The 19,479-nt window shown below is 45.2% G+C and overlaps 1 protein-coding gene across 5 annotated transcripts in view; it reads right to left on the bottom strand.

Moving 5' to 3' along the window:
• ABCC8 (ATP binding cassette subfamily C member 8) overlaps positions 1-19,479 on the bottom strand; it is a 241,379-nt gene that overhangs the window by 17,248 nt on the left and 204,652 nt on the right. For all 5 annotated transcript variants that reach the window (XM_068260341.1, XM_068260342.1, XM_068260344.1 and 2 more), the window contains 9 exons: positions 18,763-18,920; positions 13,062-13,154; positions 10,059-10,161; positions 9,836-9,949; positions 3,834-3,954; positions 3,624-3,754; positions 2,840-2,918; positions 1,778-1,886; positions 773-876 (listed from right to left, as the gene is read on the bottom strand). In XM_068260341.1, coding sequence (XP_068116442.1) covers positions 773-876; positions 1,778-1,886; positions 2,840-2,918; positions 3,624-3,754; positions 3,834-3,954; positions 9,836-9,949; positions 10,059-10,161; positions 13,062-13,154; positions 18,763-18,920 — 1,012 coding nt within the window. The remainder of the gene's footprint in view (positions 1-772; positions 877-1,777; positions 1,887-2,839; positions 2,919-3,623; positions 3,755-3,833; positions 3,955-9,835; positions 9,950-10,058; positions 10,162-13,061; positions 13,155-18,762; positions 18,921-19,479) is intronic.

Here is a 19,479-nt window from a genome sequence, read left to right as displayed (position 1 = left end):
TCCACCCTCCATAATGATAGGTTCCCACTGTCTTTTTACCTCATCTTGTCTACGTATTGAGACTTTATCCTCCCGCCTCCCCCCAGATCCTAGTTTAAAATCTCCTCCAACCGTTTAGCCATCTTCTCCCCCAATGCAGCTGCACCCTCCCCATTAAGGTGCAGCCCATCCCTGCGGTAGAACCTGTAGCCGACTGCAAAGTCTGCCCAGTTCTCCAGGAACCCAAACCCTTCCATCCTGCCTCACAAACCCCTCCCCTTCCTCTTTCCCCATCCTGACTCACAAACTCCTCCCCTTCTGCTTTCCCCATCCCGAATCACAAACTCCTCCCCTTCTGCTTTCCCCATCCTGCCTCACAAACACCTCCCCTTCCTCTTTCCCCATCCTGACTCACAAACACCTCCCCTTCTGCTTTCCCCATCCTGAATCACAAACTCCTCCCCTTCTGCTTTCCCCATCCTGCCTCACAAACACCTCCCCTTCCGCTTTCCCCATCCTGCCTTACAAACACCTCCCTGTCCTCTTTTCCATCCTGCCTCATAAACACCTCCCCTTCCGCTTTCCCCATCCTGCCTCAGAAACCCCTCCCCTTTCTCTTCCCCATCCTGCCTCACAAACACCTCCCTTTCCTCTTTACCCATCCTGCCTCATAAAACACCTCCCCTTCTGCTTTCCCCCATAAAAACCTCCCTTTCCTCCCCTTCCTATTTCTCTTATTTGTAACACATTCTGTTTATCCCCCTCTATATCGTTCTCGCAATCAACCACATACCAAGTCCACCTGGCAGTGCCTTCACCACGTGTTTGAGCTGAGCGATCTCCAATGCCTCCCACAGCACAGAGTCAGAACATTTGCTCTCTGGGTCCAGGTTAAACCTGCAGACACAATAGAGAGGCCAAGACATTATGAGCTGCTCCAGTCATTCCTAATATGAGAAATACACTGGCCCAGTGGAACATCACATAATAACAACAAGACATCTGATTGGAAGTTGTACAAAACTAATAAGATTATTAGTATTTTTTTTTTTGTTTAAAAAATGATTTACCACAAATCCATCAATAAATATGATGCCCATAAATCCATCTTAGCAAACCAAATATGTACTGTATAGAGAATTCCTGAAGCCTCACAAATCACCTTAATTCTCAAACCCAAGCTCAGGCGTTTTACTTCTCAGTCTTTATAAATATCATACTTTTACATTTCCCCATCCAGGATTTTCCCGTCTGGCATGCTGCGAGCTAGTGTACAACGTACTACCCAGTTTATCTCCTGACATCTGGTGTATTGCTCACCAACTTCCATATCCCTAACTCCTACCTACCACCATCCACTAAGGCCTCAATCATCCAGCATAACCACCACATCGTTCCATATGGTCCCAAAAAGCTGGTATATCCCCTACCATCTGCTATATCCTCAACCATCCAAAATACCACCTACCATTTGCTATATTCACAAACATTGAGTATACCCGCCACAGTCTGGTAACCCCCAAATAACTCTAGTTTAGCCCAAAACAATCTGGTATACCCCACACTCTAGTATAACCTCGACCATCTATTATAAACCCAAATATTGAATATACCACTCACAAACATATTCTTGACCATCTGCTATGCTATCTATCTACTATCTGGTGTATCCTGGGTTGTGGAGTATATCCACTAATGTGTGATATGGTCCCTGCCATCTGGTAAACTCCCACCAACTAGTATCCCAGCAGGTCTTCTTCTACCAAGAAGACATCCAGCACATTGCCCTTCCACTTACCTAATGGTGCCACTGAACAGAAAGGGATCCTGGAGGATAATGGACAGCCGTGATCTCAGTGTCTGTAGCGGCAGTTTGGCAATGTCTATTCCATCAATGATAATCCTTCCTGCAACAGGCAGACGCAATGTGAAATGACACAAAAGGTTGGTTTGGAAGACACTTCTAATATAATTACATAGTTATTTGGATTGAAAAAAGACATACGTCCATTGAGTTCAACCAGAAAACAAAGTACACCACCAGCCTGCTCTCTCACATATCCCTGTTAATGAGTACATATTATTTTGGCGTCACTCAGTTCAACACGTGGAGAGCCAAAAGACGGCTCTTCCTGCTGCCGCTAAACTCCGAGGCGGCGTTAAATACTATTCCCCCTCCGACTTGTCGCAACTCGGGGGGGAGATGTAATTCAGATTCCAGCAGCCGCCAGAGCCCCTAATTACCGATACGCGGGGTGCGCATCATAGCATTGCTGCTATGATGGCGCCCAGCTTCGGCGCTCGGCTCTCAGAGCCGCGCGTCGAGAGGAACTGATTTGCTGTTGGTAATACTGATAAAGATGAAGCAGCACAACAATGGTTGCCGAAACTTCTGTTTTATCAGAATAGCAGAAAAATACACCATGTTATGGACTCCGTAGTCATTCAATTCATTCCTGAAAACTGACAATGAGACATCTGGGACATCTGGCAAATACAAGGGCTGATTTAAAAGATGATCAGACTATTCCTGTTTCTTTTTCAGGGAGGTAGACATGAGAATACTGTGCTGGTGTCTGTGAACCAGCAGTTCAGTGTTCTGTCACAGTGAATGGGAGCACCTTGTATGTTAATCATGGTGGATGGTGATGCTCCTATGAAAACGGCAGAATTGTGTGATATGCTGGCCCAGCTGAATATGAATTCTCAAAGACATTGCTGTAAGCCATTCACAAACACCTGCACAGCATTTCCATGTGTACCTTCATAAAGAGACACTGGGACATTTTCAATAACTTTCAATCAGGCCTCATACATTCCACCTATATTGATCTAGTTATTCCAAGTAATGGTCACTCACCTTGAAACATATCCACCATCCTGAAAAACGCCAGAGAAAAGGATGATTTGCCGCTGCCGGTTCTGCCACAAATCCCAATCTGCAGAGCGAGACCCCAAAATATTAGAAGAACAAAGAAAAACTGTCTTTTACTGCATGTGTTCGGAGGGGTATTCCAGGGAAAGCAGCGCTATCATCACATTCATAGCATATCTTCAATAAAGTATAGGAGGGCTCTGGGCAAAGTTGATGGTTCAATACCGGTTGTGGGCAACTGTTTGGGTTTTGAGGGATTCTTCTGTAATTTTAAAACCGTGAAGATCTTGATGCAGTGTGAGCTTCTTGACATTTCTAGGTTTCTACCCAATGCCCGTGTATGTCTTAACGCAACCCAGTAATATGGTGCATTTGCCTAGGCGTTATGAGAGCCTCCCATTACCAATGAGGTGGTCTTTGCGCTGCGTCCATTTAAGGAATAAAAAAGCCCAGATGAACAGCTGAGTTAGTTGCCTTCTGTTCATAGATTATGTGTGCCTCCTGCCACCACTGGGGTGGTCCTCACTTTGTGCCCACCTATGTCAAAAAAGAGCCCAAACCTAGAGTTGGTGCAGTTACCTTCTGTGACCCTCCTACCGTCACTGGTGTGATCCCTGCCATATGCCCACCTATGTGTTAAAGGAGCCCAGACCAATGGATGACATAACTGCCTTCTGTATTGATATTATGTTAGGTTTCCACCATCGCTTGGGTGTCCCTCACCGTGTGCCCATTTGTGCCTTAAAGCATGGGCAACATACCTACGTACCTTCTGTCCAGGCGTTATATGGGCATTGACGTGCTTCAGGACAGGTTTCAGTGAACTGTCATATCTGACACTCAGGTTCTGGATCTGGATTTCTCCACTTTCTGGCCAGTTCTGCGGGATCTGCGAGGAGGCTGGACACAGAAGGCTCATTAATTATTCATGATCTAGTGATGTCACCTGGTGAATTATTCAAAGATAATGGCAACTCACACAGAAGCCCCTTATAGTTTTCTGGTTCTGTTTTCATTAGGCTGTTTATTCTCTTCACGGACCCCAGCTGGATCTCCATGTCTGACAGATTGCGCACCATCCAGTTCAGGTAGTTGGACACCTGCAGAACATGGTGGGATCATCACCAAAAGGCAGGACAGGACGCATGCCACACCGTCATCCTATCACACTGCAGGAATGGAAACTCTCACCAATCTGGCACAGCCAATCAAAATCAAGGAATTGTTACTCAAGTACAGACTTGTCTCTACATGCTATACAACAAGGCTGTCAAACTCCAGCCCTCGAGGGCCATATCCATGCCAGTGCTAGGATGGAATGAGAAATGGAGAAATGTGTCCTACTTGATGAACCACATCTTTCTTGATTCAATCCCATCAGCTCATTTGAGCTGTTCCAAAAATGTATGAGGACCTCGAACCTCAACGACAGGAGTTGGGCAGTACTGCTATACAAGTGGATGACTGTAATTGGTTGTTATCCTGCTTTTACAGACTGCAAAACTGAAAATAAATTTATAACAAACAAATGGATATAAAGTAACTGAATATACGTAAAGGTGCATTCAAAATGTATTCAGACACCTATAGTACCGGTAATTGTTATGTCACAACCTCCTGCTAAATGCAAACTCACAAGCAGAATGAATGAATTATAATAACATTTATTTGCAGATACTTAAAAAATATAAAAGTATCACATAAACACAATTATTCCAATTAACTGCTAAAGGTAAAACTGATTGGATTAACCACTTCGCATCCAGACCTTGTTTCCCACTTATGGACCAGAGCAGTTTTTACATTTTAGCTATGTCCCTATTTAATCAGCAACAATTCATCCCTATGTATGACACCTAAATGAAATATATATATTTTTTTCAAGACAAACTAGACTTTCATTGTATGGCATTTTTTCCCCTTGAACAATTTTATTTTCTATGCATTTTAATGGGAAAAAGAGGAAAAAAATAGAAAAAAAAACACATTATTTCTCAGTTTTACCAATTCCAGTTTAAAAATAAAAAGGGCTACTGTAGATATAAAACACAAATGTTGTTTGACTATTTATACTGTACCACAAAACTGTTCCTGTCACAATTTATGTTGAAGATATTTGAATTTGAAATAATGCTACAGGGTGCATTTTTCACTATGATTTGAGAAAATAAAAGTATTTTTAACAGTAAAAATCAATCTTATTGGTTCAGGAAACATGTATTCCCTTTCACCAATTAGTGCTGCTTCAGATAGTGCTAGAGGTGCACACAGGAGCACAGTGTAACTGACAGCACTATATTTGAAATACTATACTGGGGGCACTATAAATAAGGGCATTATAGCAGGAGGAATATTAACTGAAGGCAGTAAAACTGAGGCACTATACATGGAAGTGCTGTGACTGAGGCCACTATGACTTTAACTTGAGATATGAGAATACTGTAACTGGGAATATTAACTGGGGGCACTACAATGAGGGGAACAATAGAGTGGACTTTGGGAAACTTGCCTCCACACTCCACCCTGTTCTCATCGACAGGACTGAAGTCTCCAGGGTATCAGTCGTTTCCTCTGCAAAACCATATCTGCCAACTTAAAATGAAGGCAGAACACTACCAAGATCCAGAGGAAGGAACAGCAGAGGTTATTCTTTCGTAACAACTAAAGAAATTTGGGATGCTATGTGAGCCACTCACCAGCTTCACCACCGCTACCATAGAGTCAATGCTCTGTTCATCCATCATTATTTGGTATGCGGGCGCTACCGCCAGTGACAGGTACTAGCTCCAAAGGGTTATTGACGCTGAGGAAAGAGTCATTGGTTCAACCCTGCCACCTCTTGACCTCCTCCATTCGACCAAAATGAAGACAAGAGCCACTAAGATCTCACGGGAGCCTTTCAACGCTAGCAACCGGTTCTTTGAGCTCCTCCCATCAGGCTGCTGCTACAGGACCATCCCCTCTAGAACCACCAGGCACAGGAGCACCTCCTTTCCTCAGGCTCTCCTCAGGGTGAACCGCAGCTCTCCCCAGACAGGCCCGCCCCCTGCGGAAACCCCATCAACTGGACAGTAAAGTTTCTCCTGAGCTCTCTCTGACCCTCCAAGCACCGCATGGGTGCAACACTCTTATTAGAACCCTCCTAACTACTCCCACAATGTTTTATTTACTGCCAGCCCGGTTCATACTTCCCTAAATGCTGTGAATGATGAACTACCTACATGTATTAGTTATCCTTCCCTTACTGCTATCATATTGCTGTCCTGAGTCATTTCTGTCCTGTATGTGCCAATTGTCTTGCCTGTTGAGTTTTTGCTAACGCCATGTGTACCGCAATCAATTCCAGGTACGACAACCACTGTACTCGTCGAATAAAGGTTTTCTGATTATGGGGGGCACTATAATTAAGGGGAGTACTAATATAGAGTATATAGGCATTCTGCAGGAATTTTTTTTACCATGAAAAGCTGTAGAGCAGATTAGATTTTTGATTATTCATACATCTGTTGTATTTCATGCACATCCCTTGGATCTCTGCCCATCTGATCAGGCTCCTTTCCAGCAGATGCACCCCCCCCCACCCCCCACCCCCACTCTCTCTGTTTGTTCCTCTGTCACAATTTCATAGAGCTGAGTTAATGTTAGCGTGAGTGTGATTTTGGTATAGCGGTCAAGGTTATCATCAAGTTTATTGCCGGCTGGGGCTATTTCAGGTTAATGGCTTCAAGTCAGGTCAGGGACCTTCAAGGGGAAACTAACATTTAGCTATGTGGCCCAATTATTTATAGTTATGCCTTTGGTTTCAGCCCTGCGTATAGCTGTCTGACTGGAGGGGTCTAATAATAGATTTAGTATGCTGAGAATCGCTGTCCTGGTGGGCTGCAGACCACACATGTTCCATACGTGGTTATCTCACATTACACCGTATCGTATTCCCTCGTAATAACTTTCTAGCGATATCAGGACTAATTAGCTCCCATCATCTACAGCCAGGTGCGAAACTAGGGGGGGGGGCGCAGGACCTACGACTGCAGAGGGCCCAGAGGTGTGGGGGGCCCCCAACTACTAACCTTACTTTTCTCAGATACTCCAGATTAGGTATTTTGTGGCTGCACATGTTATGGGTGTGAAGATCCTGAGGGCCACACTGGTTTTATGATATGGGCCACCAAGCTGTGTGGGTCACCAAGCGACCAAGGGGCCCCATCAAAGCTTTGCCGGGTGGGGGGCCATGAATTGTAGTTACGCCCCCTCCTTCAGTGATCCTGCTCTCCCTTCCTGAACTATAAGGCCACTGTGCCTAAACTCCAACTCATTTCATAGTTCCCTAGAGTCAGTATTGCTAACTGTGAACAAGTTATGTCTCAAATGTGAAATTTTATTAAACATTAATTATTATAGCACCAACATCTTCCATGATGTCCAGCAAATAAATATTTCACAAAAGCTCCATGTATAGACAAGGTCAGCGCAGACAACACACAGCTGTACAGAAACACCATGTAACATATACAGTGGAGGAAATAATTATTTGACCCCTCACTGATTTTGTAAGTTTGTCCAATGACAAAGAAATTAAAAGTCTCAGAACAGTATCATTTCAATGGTAGGTTTATTTTAACAGTGGCAGATAGCACATCAAAAGGAAAATCGAAAAAATAACCTTAAATAAAAGATAGCAACTGATTTGCATTTCATTGAGTGAAATAAGTTTTTGAACCCCTACCAACCATTAAGAGTTCTGGCTCCCACAGAGTGGTTAGACACTTCTACTCAATTAGTCACCCTCATTAAGGACACCTGTCTTAACTAGTCACCTGTATAAAAGACACCTGTCCACAGAATCAATCAATCAAGCAGACTCCAAACTCTCCAACATGGGAAAGACCAAAGAGCTGTCCAAGGATGTCAGAGACAAAATTGTAGACCTGCACAAGGCTGGAATGGGCTACAAAACCATTAGCAAGAAGCTGGGAGAGAAGGTGACAACTGTTGGTGCGATTGATCGAAAATTGAAGGAGCACAAAATGACCATCAATCGACCTCTGTCGTCCCCCTGCTCAAGAAGGCACATGTGCAGGCCCGTCTGAAGTTTGCCAATGAACACCTGAATGATTCTGTGAGTGACTGGGAGAAGGTGCTGTGGTCTGATGAGACCAAAATAGAGCTCTTTGGCATTAACTCAACTTGCTGTGTTTGGAGGAAGAAAAATGCTGCCTATGACCCCCAAAACACCGTCCCCACCGTCAAGCATGGGGGTGGAAACATTTTGCTTTGGGGGTGTTTTTCTGCTAAGAGCACAGGACAACTTAATCGCATTAACGGGAAAATGGACGGAGCCATGTATAATGAAATCCTGAACGACAACCTCCTTCCCTCTGCCAGGAAACTGAAAATGGGTCATGGATGGGTGTACCAGCACGTCAATGACCCAAAACATACAGCAAAGGCAACAAAGGAGTGGCTCAAGAAGAAGCACATTAAGGTCATGGAGTGGCCTAGTCAGTCTCCGGACCTTAATCCAATAGAAAACCTATGGAGGGAGCTCAAGCTCAGAGTTGCACAGAGACAGCCTCGAAACCTTAGGGATTTAGAGATGATCTGCAAAGAGGAGTGGACCAACATTCCTCCTAAAATGTGTGCAAACTTGGTCATCAATTACAAGAAATGTTTGACCTCTGTGCTTGCAAACAAGGGTTTTTCCACTAAGTATTAAGTCTTTTATTGTTAGAGGGTTCAAAAACTTATTTCACTCAATGAAATGCAAATCAGTTGCTATCTTTTATTTAAGGTTATTTTTTCGATTTTCCTTTTGATGTGCTATCTGCCACTGTTAAAATAAACCTACCATTGAAATGATACAGTTCTGAGACTTTTCATTTCTTTGTCATTGGACAAACTTACAAAATCAGTGAGGGGTCAAATAATTATTTCCTCCACTGTATATGGGACAATCCGGAAAGGCAGCAACATCGCGTCAAGAGAGAGCAGAAGTACCGCGATGATGCGTACAAGGGTACGCGTCATCTACATGATGACACGTACCCTCGTACGCGTCATCGTGGTACTCCTGCTGTCTCTTGACGCGACTTACAAAAGTAAACAGGAAGTGCGTCAGAGAGAGGGCGGAAGTACCAGATGGTACTAGCGCCTATGCTCTCCGGCTGCCCGCTTCCTGCCCTCCTCCTGCCAGCCTTCGGGGGTACTTAGATTTAATTTTATAGGGTCCAGCAGAAGGGAGAGCTTAGCGGGGAGGGGTGGGGGGCATTTCCGACCCCCCCCCCCCCCGCGCTCGGGGCATGCTCTCCCTTTATGCTGGGACCCTATAGGGGGCTATGTTCGGCCGGACACGGCTGTGTTTGGCCGAACAAAGAAGGCCTGTTCGGGGCACCATGAGGTGTTCGGGGGGTGCCGAACCGAACCCGAACAGGTCAAAATCCAGGCGAACCCGAACAGTGGCGAACACTGTTCGCCCATCACTAATCCTTAGCAGTGCACAGTGGTATATGGAAATTAGGAGACTGGAGAGAGTTTTGTAAGTGAGAAGGAGGAGTTTGAACTGAACTCTATATTTGATTCATACTGTAACTGGTTGAGACACTGACAGAGATGAATAGCCAGTGGAGGGATTGACAGAGAGGAGCTACATCAGAGGAACGAGATGAGTAAAACAGCAAAGATTTTAGATTTGGCCATTAGAAGTGGTTAGGTTGGAAGACTAAAGACTTAAGTTGATGAAAGAGGGAGGTTAGTAAAAAAAAGTAGTCAAAAAGGAAGGCTTGGGGAACGTGTAATTTAAACAATTTGGCTGAAAAGGGGAGAAGAGAAACAGGCCAGTGGAGAGGGATGAAACATCCAAAGATAGTTTTTTCAATATTGGAGTTATGATAGTGTGCTTGTACAAAGGGGGGAAATGCTAGAGGAAAGGGATCTCCACCAATGACCCCCCCCCCCCCCCCCCAGAACTCTTGTCTCACTCACCATCAGGGCGTAGGTGAGTCCCAGGCCAACCAATCCAGTAGTCAAGTTGCCATGCATTCGATTGGTGATGGAGGCGACGGCCGCTACCAGCACGACACAGGCGCCAATATATTCCTGTAATATGATAAATAAGACTTATAAAGACTGGGACAGCACAAAAGCAGCACTGCCTGGATGGGATGTTTGCTTAGCAAATGACTGACCTCCCTGTGAATGTACTCACCATACGCACTTCTAGCCAGCGATTGGCTGCAGTCAGAAAGAGGGAGGCAATGTTGTTGGAGTCGGTGAGTCCTAGAAGCTTCTGCCGGAATCTGGCTTCATATCTGGAGAACCAAACGGCAGGTGTGAAGCCCAGGTGTGAAGAGCCAAAAGCTAAGCACCACACCCAGATGATGTAACATTTTACACATAACCCACCAGTAGCATAGCTAGAGACTATGGGGCCCCATAGCAACATTTTTATGGGGCCATCAGATCTATACACTCTTGAGCAATGCCACCTGCCCCTACCCTATGGATATGAGTTGATTGGGCAATTTACATTCCCATGCAATATACACTGTGTATAGTCCATGGGCACTGAGACAAAGTCAGAGAGTGAAGAAACCAAGTGAACACATCAAGTACCACCTGGGTCCCCTCCTCTCCAGGGCCCCATAGCAGTTGCAATGGCTGCTATGGCTATTGCTACACCCCGGTAACCCACAGCAACCAATGAGAACTCTTCTTTCTGTGCTAAATTGCTTGCCAAACCAAGACCCAAGGAAGCGAAACTCAGCCTGCAAGATCGTTGTCTGTTGTGTTTTCAATAAATTATAATTTTCAGCTTGTGCCATCTGTTGACTTTCTCAAAGTAGGCCAACCTTTATGTTTTAAATGTTTTTAACGTTTTTTTTTTTTTTGCCTTAAAGGGGCAGTTTAAAGAAAATTATTATTTACCATTAATCACATATCAGTAATTTAATATAGAGAGCATATGTTTCTCCATAGACCTTATGTTAAAAAAAGTAGATGATATCACTTAATTCTGCTTTCACAGAGAACGGAGCTGCTTAATTAGCATACTATGCGACGTACGGACGGACTTCACTGAAAGCAGACACTGCAGCTGATTTATAACGCTGGATCACTGACTACAGAGAGCTGCTGTTCTCACATGTAACTAGCTAAGTAAATAGATAAAGCAGGCTGCTAATTCGTTACTTACCAGCCTGTTTGTTTATTTACTTAGCTAGTTACAGAGAACAGCACAGCTCTCTGTAGTGTGTGAATCAGGGTTATAAATCAGCTTGAGTGTCTGGTATCAGTGAAGTCCGTCGCTTAGTATGCTAATGAAGCAGTTCAGCTCTCTGCGAAAGCAGAATTAAGTGATATCATCTACTTTTTTTAACACAAGATCTATGGAGAAACATTTGCTCTCCATATTAAATAACTGATATGTCATTAATGGAAAATAATAATTTTCACTAAACTGCCCCTTTAATTTCGGGAAAGGTGAAATCTGATTGTCTATTCAAGGTGACAGCAGTGGCGTCCCTACCATAGTGCGCAGGGGGGCGGACCGGGTGTCAGACACCCAGGGGGGTGTCACCACGACCCCCCACAGCAGCACAGCAGGAGGGAGAAGCAGGGCTAGAAGGAGGGGCAGTGGGGGCAGCGGTGGGGAGGGGAAAAATATCCCCCCCTCCCTCACCTGGGACCCCTCCTTCTGCCTCTCTCCCCCTCCAGAATAGCGGCGACAAGTGCGGGGCAGCCGGAGGCATATGAACTATTACTCACCTGATTTCCGCGTTCCAAGCGTGGAGCGCAGCGTCATGACGTCACAGGTCTCCGTCTTCAATGCCGCCCACTGTGCTTCCTGATTAGCGGAAGCACAGTGGGCGGCATTGGAGGCGGAGACCTGTAACGTCATGACGCTGGGAACGCGGAGATTAGGTGAGTAATTGTCTATACGCCTCCGGCCGCCCCACACTTGTCGCAGCTATTCTGGAGGGGGAGAGAGAGGCAGAAGGAGGGGTCCCAGGTGAGGGAGGGGGGGGATATTTCCCCCCTCCCCACCGCTGCCCCCACTGCCCCTTCTTCTAGCGCTGCTTCCCCCCCTCCTGGGCATCTTTACTGGGGGGAACTGTACTAGCTATACTGGGGGCAGCTATACTGGGGGCAGCTATACTGGGGGCAACTAAACTAGCTATACTGGGGGCAACTACCAGCTATACTGGGGGCAACTACCAGCTATACTGGGGGCAACTATACTGGGGGCAGCTATACTGGGGGCAACTAAACTAGCTATACTGGGGGCAACTATACCAGCTATACTGGGTGCAACTATACTGGGGGCAACTAAACTAGCTATACTGGGGGCAACTATACCAGCTATAGTGGGGGCAACTATACTAGCTATACTGGGGGCAGCTATTCTGGGGGCAACTAAACTAGCTATACTGGGGGGCAACTAAACTAGCTATACTGGGGGGCAACTATACTAGCTATACTGGGGGCAACTAAACTAGCTATACTGGGGGCAACTAAACCAGCTATACTGGGGGCAACTATACCAGCTATACTGGGGGCAACTATACTAGCTATACTGGGGGCAACTAAACTAGCTATACTGGGGGCAACTATACCAGCTATACTGGGGGCAACTATACCAGCTATACTGGGGGCAACTATACTGCAGGCAACTAAACTAGCTATACTGGGGGCAACTAAACTAGCTATACTGGGGGCAGGTATACTAGCTATACTGGGGGCAGGTATACTGGGGGCAACTAAACTAGCTATACTGGGGGCAACTAAACTAGCTATACTGGGGCAACTAAACTAGCTATACTAGGGCAACTAAACCAGCTATACTGGGGCAACTAAACCAGCTATACTGGGGGCAACTAAACTAGCTATACTGGAGGCAACTATACTAACTTCATTGGGGGCAACTAGTTTCACTGGGGGCAGCTATACTGGGGGAAACTACTAGCTATACTGGGGCAACTATACTAGCTAATACTTTAAATTACAGTTAGCTCCGCCCTCATCCGGTCATGACCACGCCCATTTTTGCCGCGAAGCACGCCGCAGGTTGTGGCCACGCCCATTTTTTTTTTTTGGGGGGGGGGGGGGTCTTTTAATACCCAGCACCGGGTGCCAAATGCCCTAGGTACGCCACTGGGTGACAGCACATTATCTAACTAGACTGGCCTGCAGGTGTCAGTATGAGGCGTACCTGAATGCTCGGATGGTTGTCAGTCCCTCCACCGTCTCTGAGAAATGTGCCAGTAGGGGGAGCTGCGTGCTGTCCTCCAGCTGCTGCAGGTCTCTGGAGAAACACATAAAATCACATATCTATAGAACAGTATGGGCTAATACACCAGAGGGGTCATTGTCACTAAAGGGAAACTCTAGCCATGACTTAGTTTAGGTGGAGCTGGGAAAGATAAGAACATGTTATTACTGCTGCCTGTACTACCTGTTGGTGGAGGGAAGTGAAGGGGAGGTGGTTTTCCTTCAATTTCTGTCATCCTTCAGGGATCAGGGCTCAATCCCATGGGCGACAATTTGTGGCTGAGTTCCATACAAACTGGTCACTAGCCTGCAGGCTAGCAATGCGCTTGTTGCTATGGAGGGGGCGGAGGGATGACCAGCAGTGCACATCAGATCAGCTTTCCAATGGCGGGTGGGGGGGATGGTAGAACAATGCGCTCAGTGGTAGTTAGGTGTCAGGGGTCACTAAGTATTCGGCATGCCAGATTTTTAAGCAACACCAGGCAACCTAAGTAACACACACTAGATGCAAGCTTGAGTGTCTGTACTGTATGTGGATTGCAAAGCCGAATACAAGACACCCCTTCATGTAATAGAAGTCTACAGTGTTATTCTGTATTGGTTGTATACACACACACCACACACAGTGTACACACATACAGTCATGGCCAAAGGTTTTGAGAATGGCATAAATACTGGTTTTCACAAAGTTTGCTGCTTCAATTTTTATGATGGCAATTTGCAAATACTCCAGAATGTTCTGTACAGCTCCTCATCCAAGGGAGTGGGCTCACTCACAACGTTGCCTAAGAACACAGCCATGAATAAAGAATGGTACTAAAACGCCTCCGACGGCAACTTCTTCTAACCAAGGACAATTTAGTGAAGAACAATGTCCTTTATAGCACGATGGAGCACTGTGCCATAAGGCCAAAGTGGTAACTAAGTGGCCCGGGGAACAAAATTTTGAAATTTTGGGACCTTGACGAGGAATGTTCTCAGGAATTAATCTAATTGCGAACTTGTAGTCAATCCTCAAAAGGCAGGTGGACAAACAAGAACCGACAAATTCTGACAAATGCTATCAGTTAGGACTTGGCCCAGAAGTTGATTGACAGCATGCCAGGGCACATTGTAGAGGTCTTGTAAAATAAGCGCAAATACTGACTCTTTGCATAAACTTGATGTAATGGTCTATAATTACATTGCTTGTAATTATAGTTTAATACACCACAGAAACAACTGACAACAAGATCTAAAAACACTGAAGCAGCATATTTTGTTAAAAACAGTATTTGTGCCATTCTCAAAACTTTTGGCCATGACTATAGGGTCTCTGAATACGTGGAATTCGGGAGCACTTGGTCTCGGTTGAACATGGGACATTTGTTGTGTGTGGGAAGATTTCATAAACACAAAGCAATAAACAGACTGAAAATGCACAACAAAACGTTTCCCGAAACTGGAACAGCTGTAGGAAAATCTGACTTATTTACATGACGGTGAAATATTACCATATGAGGACGAGGAGAACAGTTCCAGGGAAACAGTGGACAGATGACAGTGAGGAAGGAGGAGGACAGTTCTGGGGTAATGATAGTCAGAAGGAGGATGATTCTGGGGAACCCATGACTGATGGCAGCAGTAGAGATTGATGATTCTGGGTTAATGGTGATCAGAGGAAAGCTGGAAAGGAGAAGGGGGATTTTGGGGTATCGATGGTCAGATGACAGCAGAGGAGAAGGAGGGTGATTCTGAAGAAACAATGACCAAATGGCAAGGGGAACGGGGATGATTTGGGGGAAACAATGACTAGACAACAGCAGGCAAGGCGCAAGATGATTTTGGAGGTACGTACGATTGTCAGGTGACATGGAGAAACAGGAAGATGGTAGCAAGGGAGGAGCAAATTGATTATATTGAGGTGTGGACTGTCAGGTTAGGAGTGGGGTTGCTGTTAGTGAAAGTCGTCCCAATTATCAGTCATTAAGGTTGGGAACATCGAAGCCAAAATAAATATCAGAAGACAGTAGAGCAGCAGGGGGAGGATTCCACAAAAAGGGTGGTCACAGAGAACAGAGACGTGGCTCCGGGAAAGAATGGTCAGGTTTTGGTAGGTGTGGAGGACATTTCTGAAGATTGTTTAGATGGTAGATGTGGAAGAGAAGAGAGATTCTGGGAAAAGCTCTCTTATCTCGCTATCTTTATAAGGATGAAGGATACGCTGGAAAGTCACATCTGATGGAGAGAATTCTAGAAATACTAACCTGCTGTGCCTAAATCACTATCCATTTGTGGCACTGTACGTCTCCATAGGAATTATACATACTACTCACATCACATCTACACGAAGCACCACTTTCCGGGACTTCCTTCTTTTCATTCAGTCTATATTGCTAAATAATGACCTGTACACACCCAAAAATCTCTGTCACCCGGCAGGGGTTGGGGCACGATCCCTCGGGCAACAGTGCATAGCCAACGCTGTACAAGTCTCCAGGCTAGCCACAGGTCTGTTGCTATAGAGGGGGGTGGAGAGACAAAGAGGGGCTCACTACAGAGCAGCTCCCCACGGGCAGGGTGAGAGGGAAGAACAATGCATTCATTGCTCGCTTGGGTGACGGGATTGCTTAAAGGACCAATATTGCCAAAAAGTAGACAGTTCAAATCTGACAGAACCAACAGGTTTTGGGCCAGTCCATCTCCTCATGAGGATTCTCAGGGTTTTTTTTGTCTTTAACAACATTTCCTAAACAACAGTTGCAAAGTCTAACTGACAAAATAGTGTGCAAGTGAGTAGGGAGGCTGGCTGGTATCTTACTATTTTGGTAGTTAAACTGCTGTTCAGGAAATGCTGTTGAAAACAAAGAAAACCCTGAGAATCCCCCATCAGGAGATGGACTGGCCCAAAACCTGTCGGTTCTGTCTGATTTTAACTGCCTACTTTTTTTGCGATAGTGGTCCTTTAAGACCCAGCATGCATCTTTAATAGACATTGGGGTGGCCACTGTACACACACTAGATTCATTCAAGATTCTTGGCCAAGGTTCTCTTTACCAGTCACCATGGTTCAATCCATCATGTGTACGTAGTGTAAATCTAAGCACTGATGTTTTTTCTCTTTCAAGAGGAACTCCAGTGAAAATAATGTAATAAAAAAGTGCTTCATTTTTACAATAATTATGTATAAATGATTTAGTCAGTGTTTGCCCATTGTAAAATCTTTTAAATCCCTGATTTACATTCTGACCTTTATCACATGGTGACATTTTTACTGTTGGCAGGTGATGTAGTTGCTGCATGTTTTTTTTGGCAGTTGGAAACAGCTGTAGACAGCTATTTCCCACAATGCAGCAAGGTTCACAGACAGGAAACCGCCAAGAGTACTACTTTTTTTGTTTCTTGTGGGAGGGGTTTCACCACAATATCAGTCATACAACGCCCCCTGATGGTCTGTTTGTGAAAAGGAATAGATTTCTTATGTAAAAGGGGCTATCAGCTACTGATTGGGATAAAGTTCAATTCTTGGTCAGAGTTTCTCTTTAAGACCCACATGACTGCACTCCCCAAACCAACGATTAATATGTTTTCAGCACTCCCCACTATGGTGTGATATGACCTGGATGAAGGCTGCAGATTTCCCATCTAAAAATTGCTAAGTGTAATACATACAGGCTAGTTTTGCTGGATCACTGTTCTCCAATATTCTTAGTAATTCTCACCTCATATCTTTAGTCTTTGCGACTTACTGACCACAGTGTGACTTGCTGAGGGCTGCATGACCACCAATCCCTTGCCTAATGCAGGTCACCTGACTCCTGCTTGTGACAGTCTGCCCGGCACAGGGTTGTACCACCACCAATCACATCTCACATGTCATTAGAGTTGCAGAGTAGAAGACCTCCTGTTACTTCTCCAGGAGAGGTCACCTGACATTTTAAGTCTGCAGTCCAGACTCTGATCCACAGTGTAATCTCCTTTGAAAGTGATGGGAAATATTTTCAGCCATATTTCCCACGAGATTTAAGGGATAGTGGAGACTTCTTATTATATACAAATAATTGTGTTTCTCTTTTTAGACCAGAACGTCACTTATTAAACTTACATGACATTGGAGGAGGACTCCTGGGTTCTTCCATACTGTAGCTGTGAGCTGCAGAATACCTGCCCTGAGCTGCTGCCTCCGCCTGCTGCACTGATCACCAGAGCCGGATCATCCACAGGGCAATCCTAGGCAGTTGCTTAGGGCCTGGAGCGAGTGTAGGGGCCTGGTAGATGCTAGCCCCCAACAAATTTTACTTAAAAAAAAAAAGCCAGGTGGCCATGAGCGGTGGGCAAATGCTGCTATCATGCCTAGGCACCCATTTTTATTTAATCCATCTCTACCGATCACATCAGATGAGTCTCACTGACACCACTTTTGGCTCTGATAACAGTGTGCAACACACACAGAGACCCCCACATAACAACAAGCAGATTGCTTTGCCTACTAGAGATGACCAGTGAGATGCAAACAGCTCCAATTTGCACGGAAATGTCATGCAAATTGCATGCTGCAGCTGGGAACGTACTTCCTGACAGTTTTAAGCAAGGTTCACACTTATGAAAATTCACATGTGTTTTGCAAATGTGCAAAAATGCGTTCACTGCACATCTAATGAAAGTCAATGGAGAATCGCACTTCTGCTTAGATTTGCGAAATTGCGTTTTGTGTGCATAGAAAAAAAAACGTATTTCTTGCAGCATTTATTTGCACATTCCCATTGACTTTCATTACTCAGACTGGGTGCACACATAGCAGAAATGCTAGCGTAGTGGAAAACGCAGCGTTTTATGCAGCAATCTATCTTAGTTGCAGCAATCTAATCAAGAAAAATCATGAAAAACCCATCTGCACAAAAAAAATGCAAGCGCAAAATGCACTAAAAATGCATTACAAAAACGCAAACACACCTTCCAAAAACGCTACTTTTTGACGCTATGTCATATGTGAACCCAGGTTTAGCCGACCGTAATGGATCAGTCGAGAAAGGATCCCATGTTAACCAAAGGATCCGATCACATTTGTCTGTACGAACCGATCCATTCCGCCAAACAGACTGCAAGTTTGGGTCTGCTGCAACTACCGGAGCGACGGATGCATCGCATTGCCCACACGCGAATAGAACAGAGGGTCACCGATGGAAAACTGATGCCTTTTGGAAACTGATCCGTGCCAGTGTGAACCGGGCCTTCTGGTTTTTTGCGATTGGTTCAATTCCAAACCAAAGTGCATACAATTTGCATTTAATTTAAATGCTGACCGGAATTATCCACATCTCATTGACCATCTCTGACAGCTACGGGTGGCTATAATGTTATACGGATTGCTAGCTCTTCTGCCAAACAGACAGTGCAGACTCAGGTGCGCAGATATTGTTTCATGTGCTGCTGAAATCTCTGTCTTGCCATGCAATATATGTGCGTGAAGAATTATTTGCCTCTTATTAACCATCCCTATCCCGAATCTGATAATAATGACATATTGATCATTAGACAGCCTGCATCACACCAGCTGCACAGGCACTACAAATCCCAGCGTAGCTGGCTGCTCACTGACATGCTGAGAGTTGTAGTCCCTCAGAACACATTTGACAATGCTAATCACGCAGGCAGGAAGTTACCTGGAGGCCACCCGGAAGTATTTCTGGATGAAGTAGCAGGAGATGGCCAGCGGGACCAGCGAGATGAGGAAGATAGGGGTGACGTAGGAGATGACAGCCAGGGCGGAGACACAGAGTAAGGTCGAGCGGCTCAGACATTCCAGGGTGGTCGGGATGTGCTGGCAGAGGAGAGAAGCATCACATTTATATGTGGTATTTTGAAAGGCAAAGCTATGTATATCTGGGGCCACCTGGCCTGTCACTAGGGATGGCCCTGTCTAGGAGAACTCATGGAGAAGCATGTGATCAGTTTGATCAGCTGATAAATTTATACGGTCCTGATTTGCTGTTCATGATCATGTGTTAAACCAGGAAGTCATCACAGCAAATCAGAACCTTTCAAATCTATCAGCTGACCAAACTGATCACATGCTTCTCAATGAGTTCTCATAGGTTGGGCCATCTCTACCTGTCACATGACACTGAACAAGAGGGCAGCCATATTACTCTAGATCTGCATGAATATGGCTGAGTTCAGGAACACTCACATTCCAGTACACTCATGCAGACCAATCACTATTTCCTTCGCTGTGCTAAACACAACCAAATCCACCAATTATAAATCTCATAAAATTGTATGAAGTGAACATCATCACGCCAGCCCTCTGCTAGTTCTAGTAAAGCCTTGTTCACACCCTAACGTGGCTCGATCATTCAGAGCGGTCTCTACCAAGAATC

This window comes from Hyperolius riggenbachi, chromosome 11 (assembly GCF_040937935.1).
Source record: "Hyperolius riggenbachi isolate aHypRig1 chromosome 11, aHypRig1.pri, whole genome shotgun sequence".
Taxonomy (NCBI): domain Eukaryota; kingdom Metazoa; phylum Chordata; class Amphibia; order Anura; family Hyperoliidae; genus Hyperolius; species Hyperolius riggenbachi.
The sequence above is the reverse complement of the archived record's forward strand: the minus strand, read 5'-3'. Positions and strand labels throughout refer to the sequence as shown.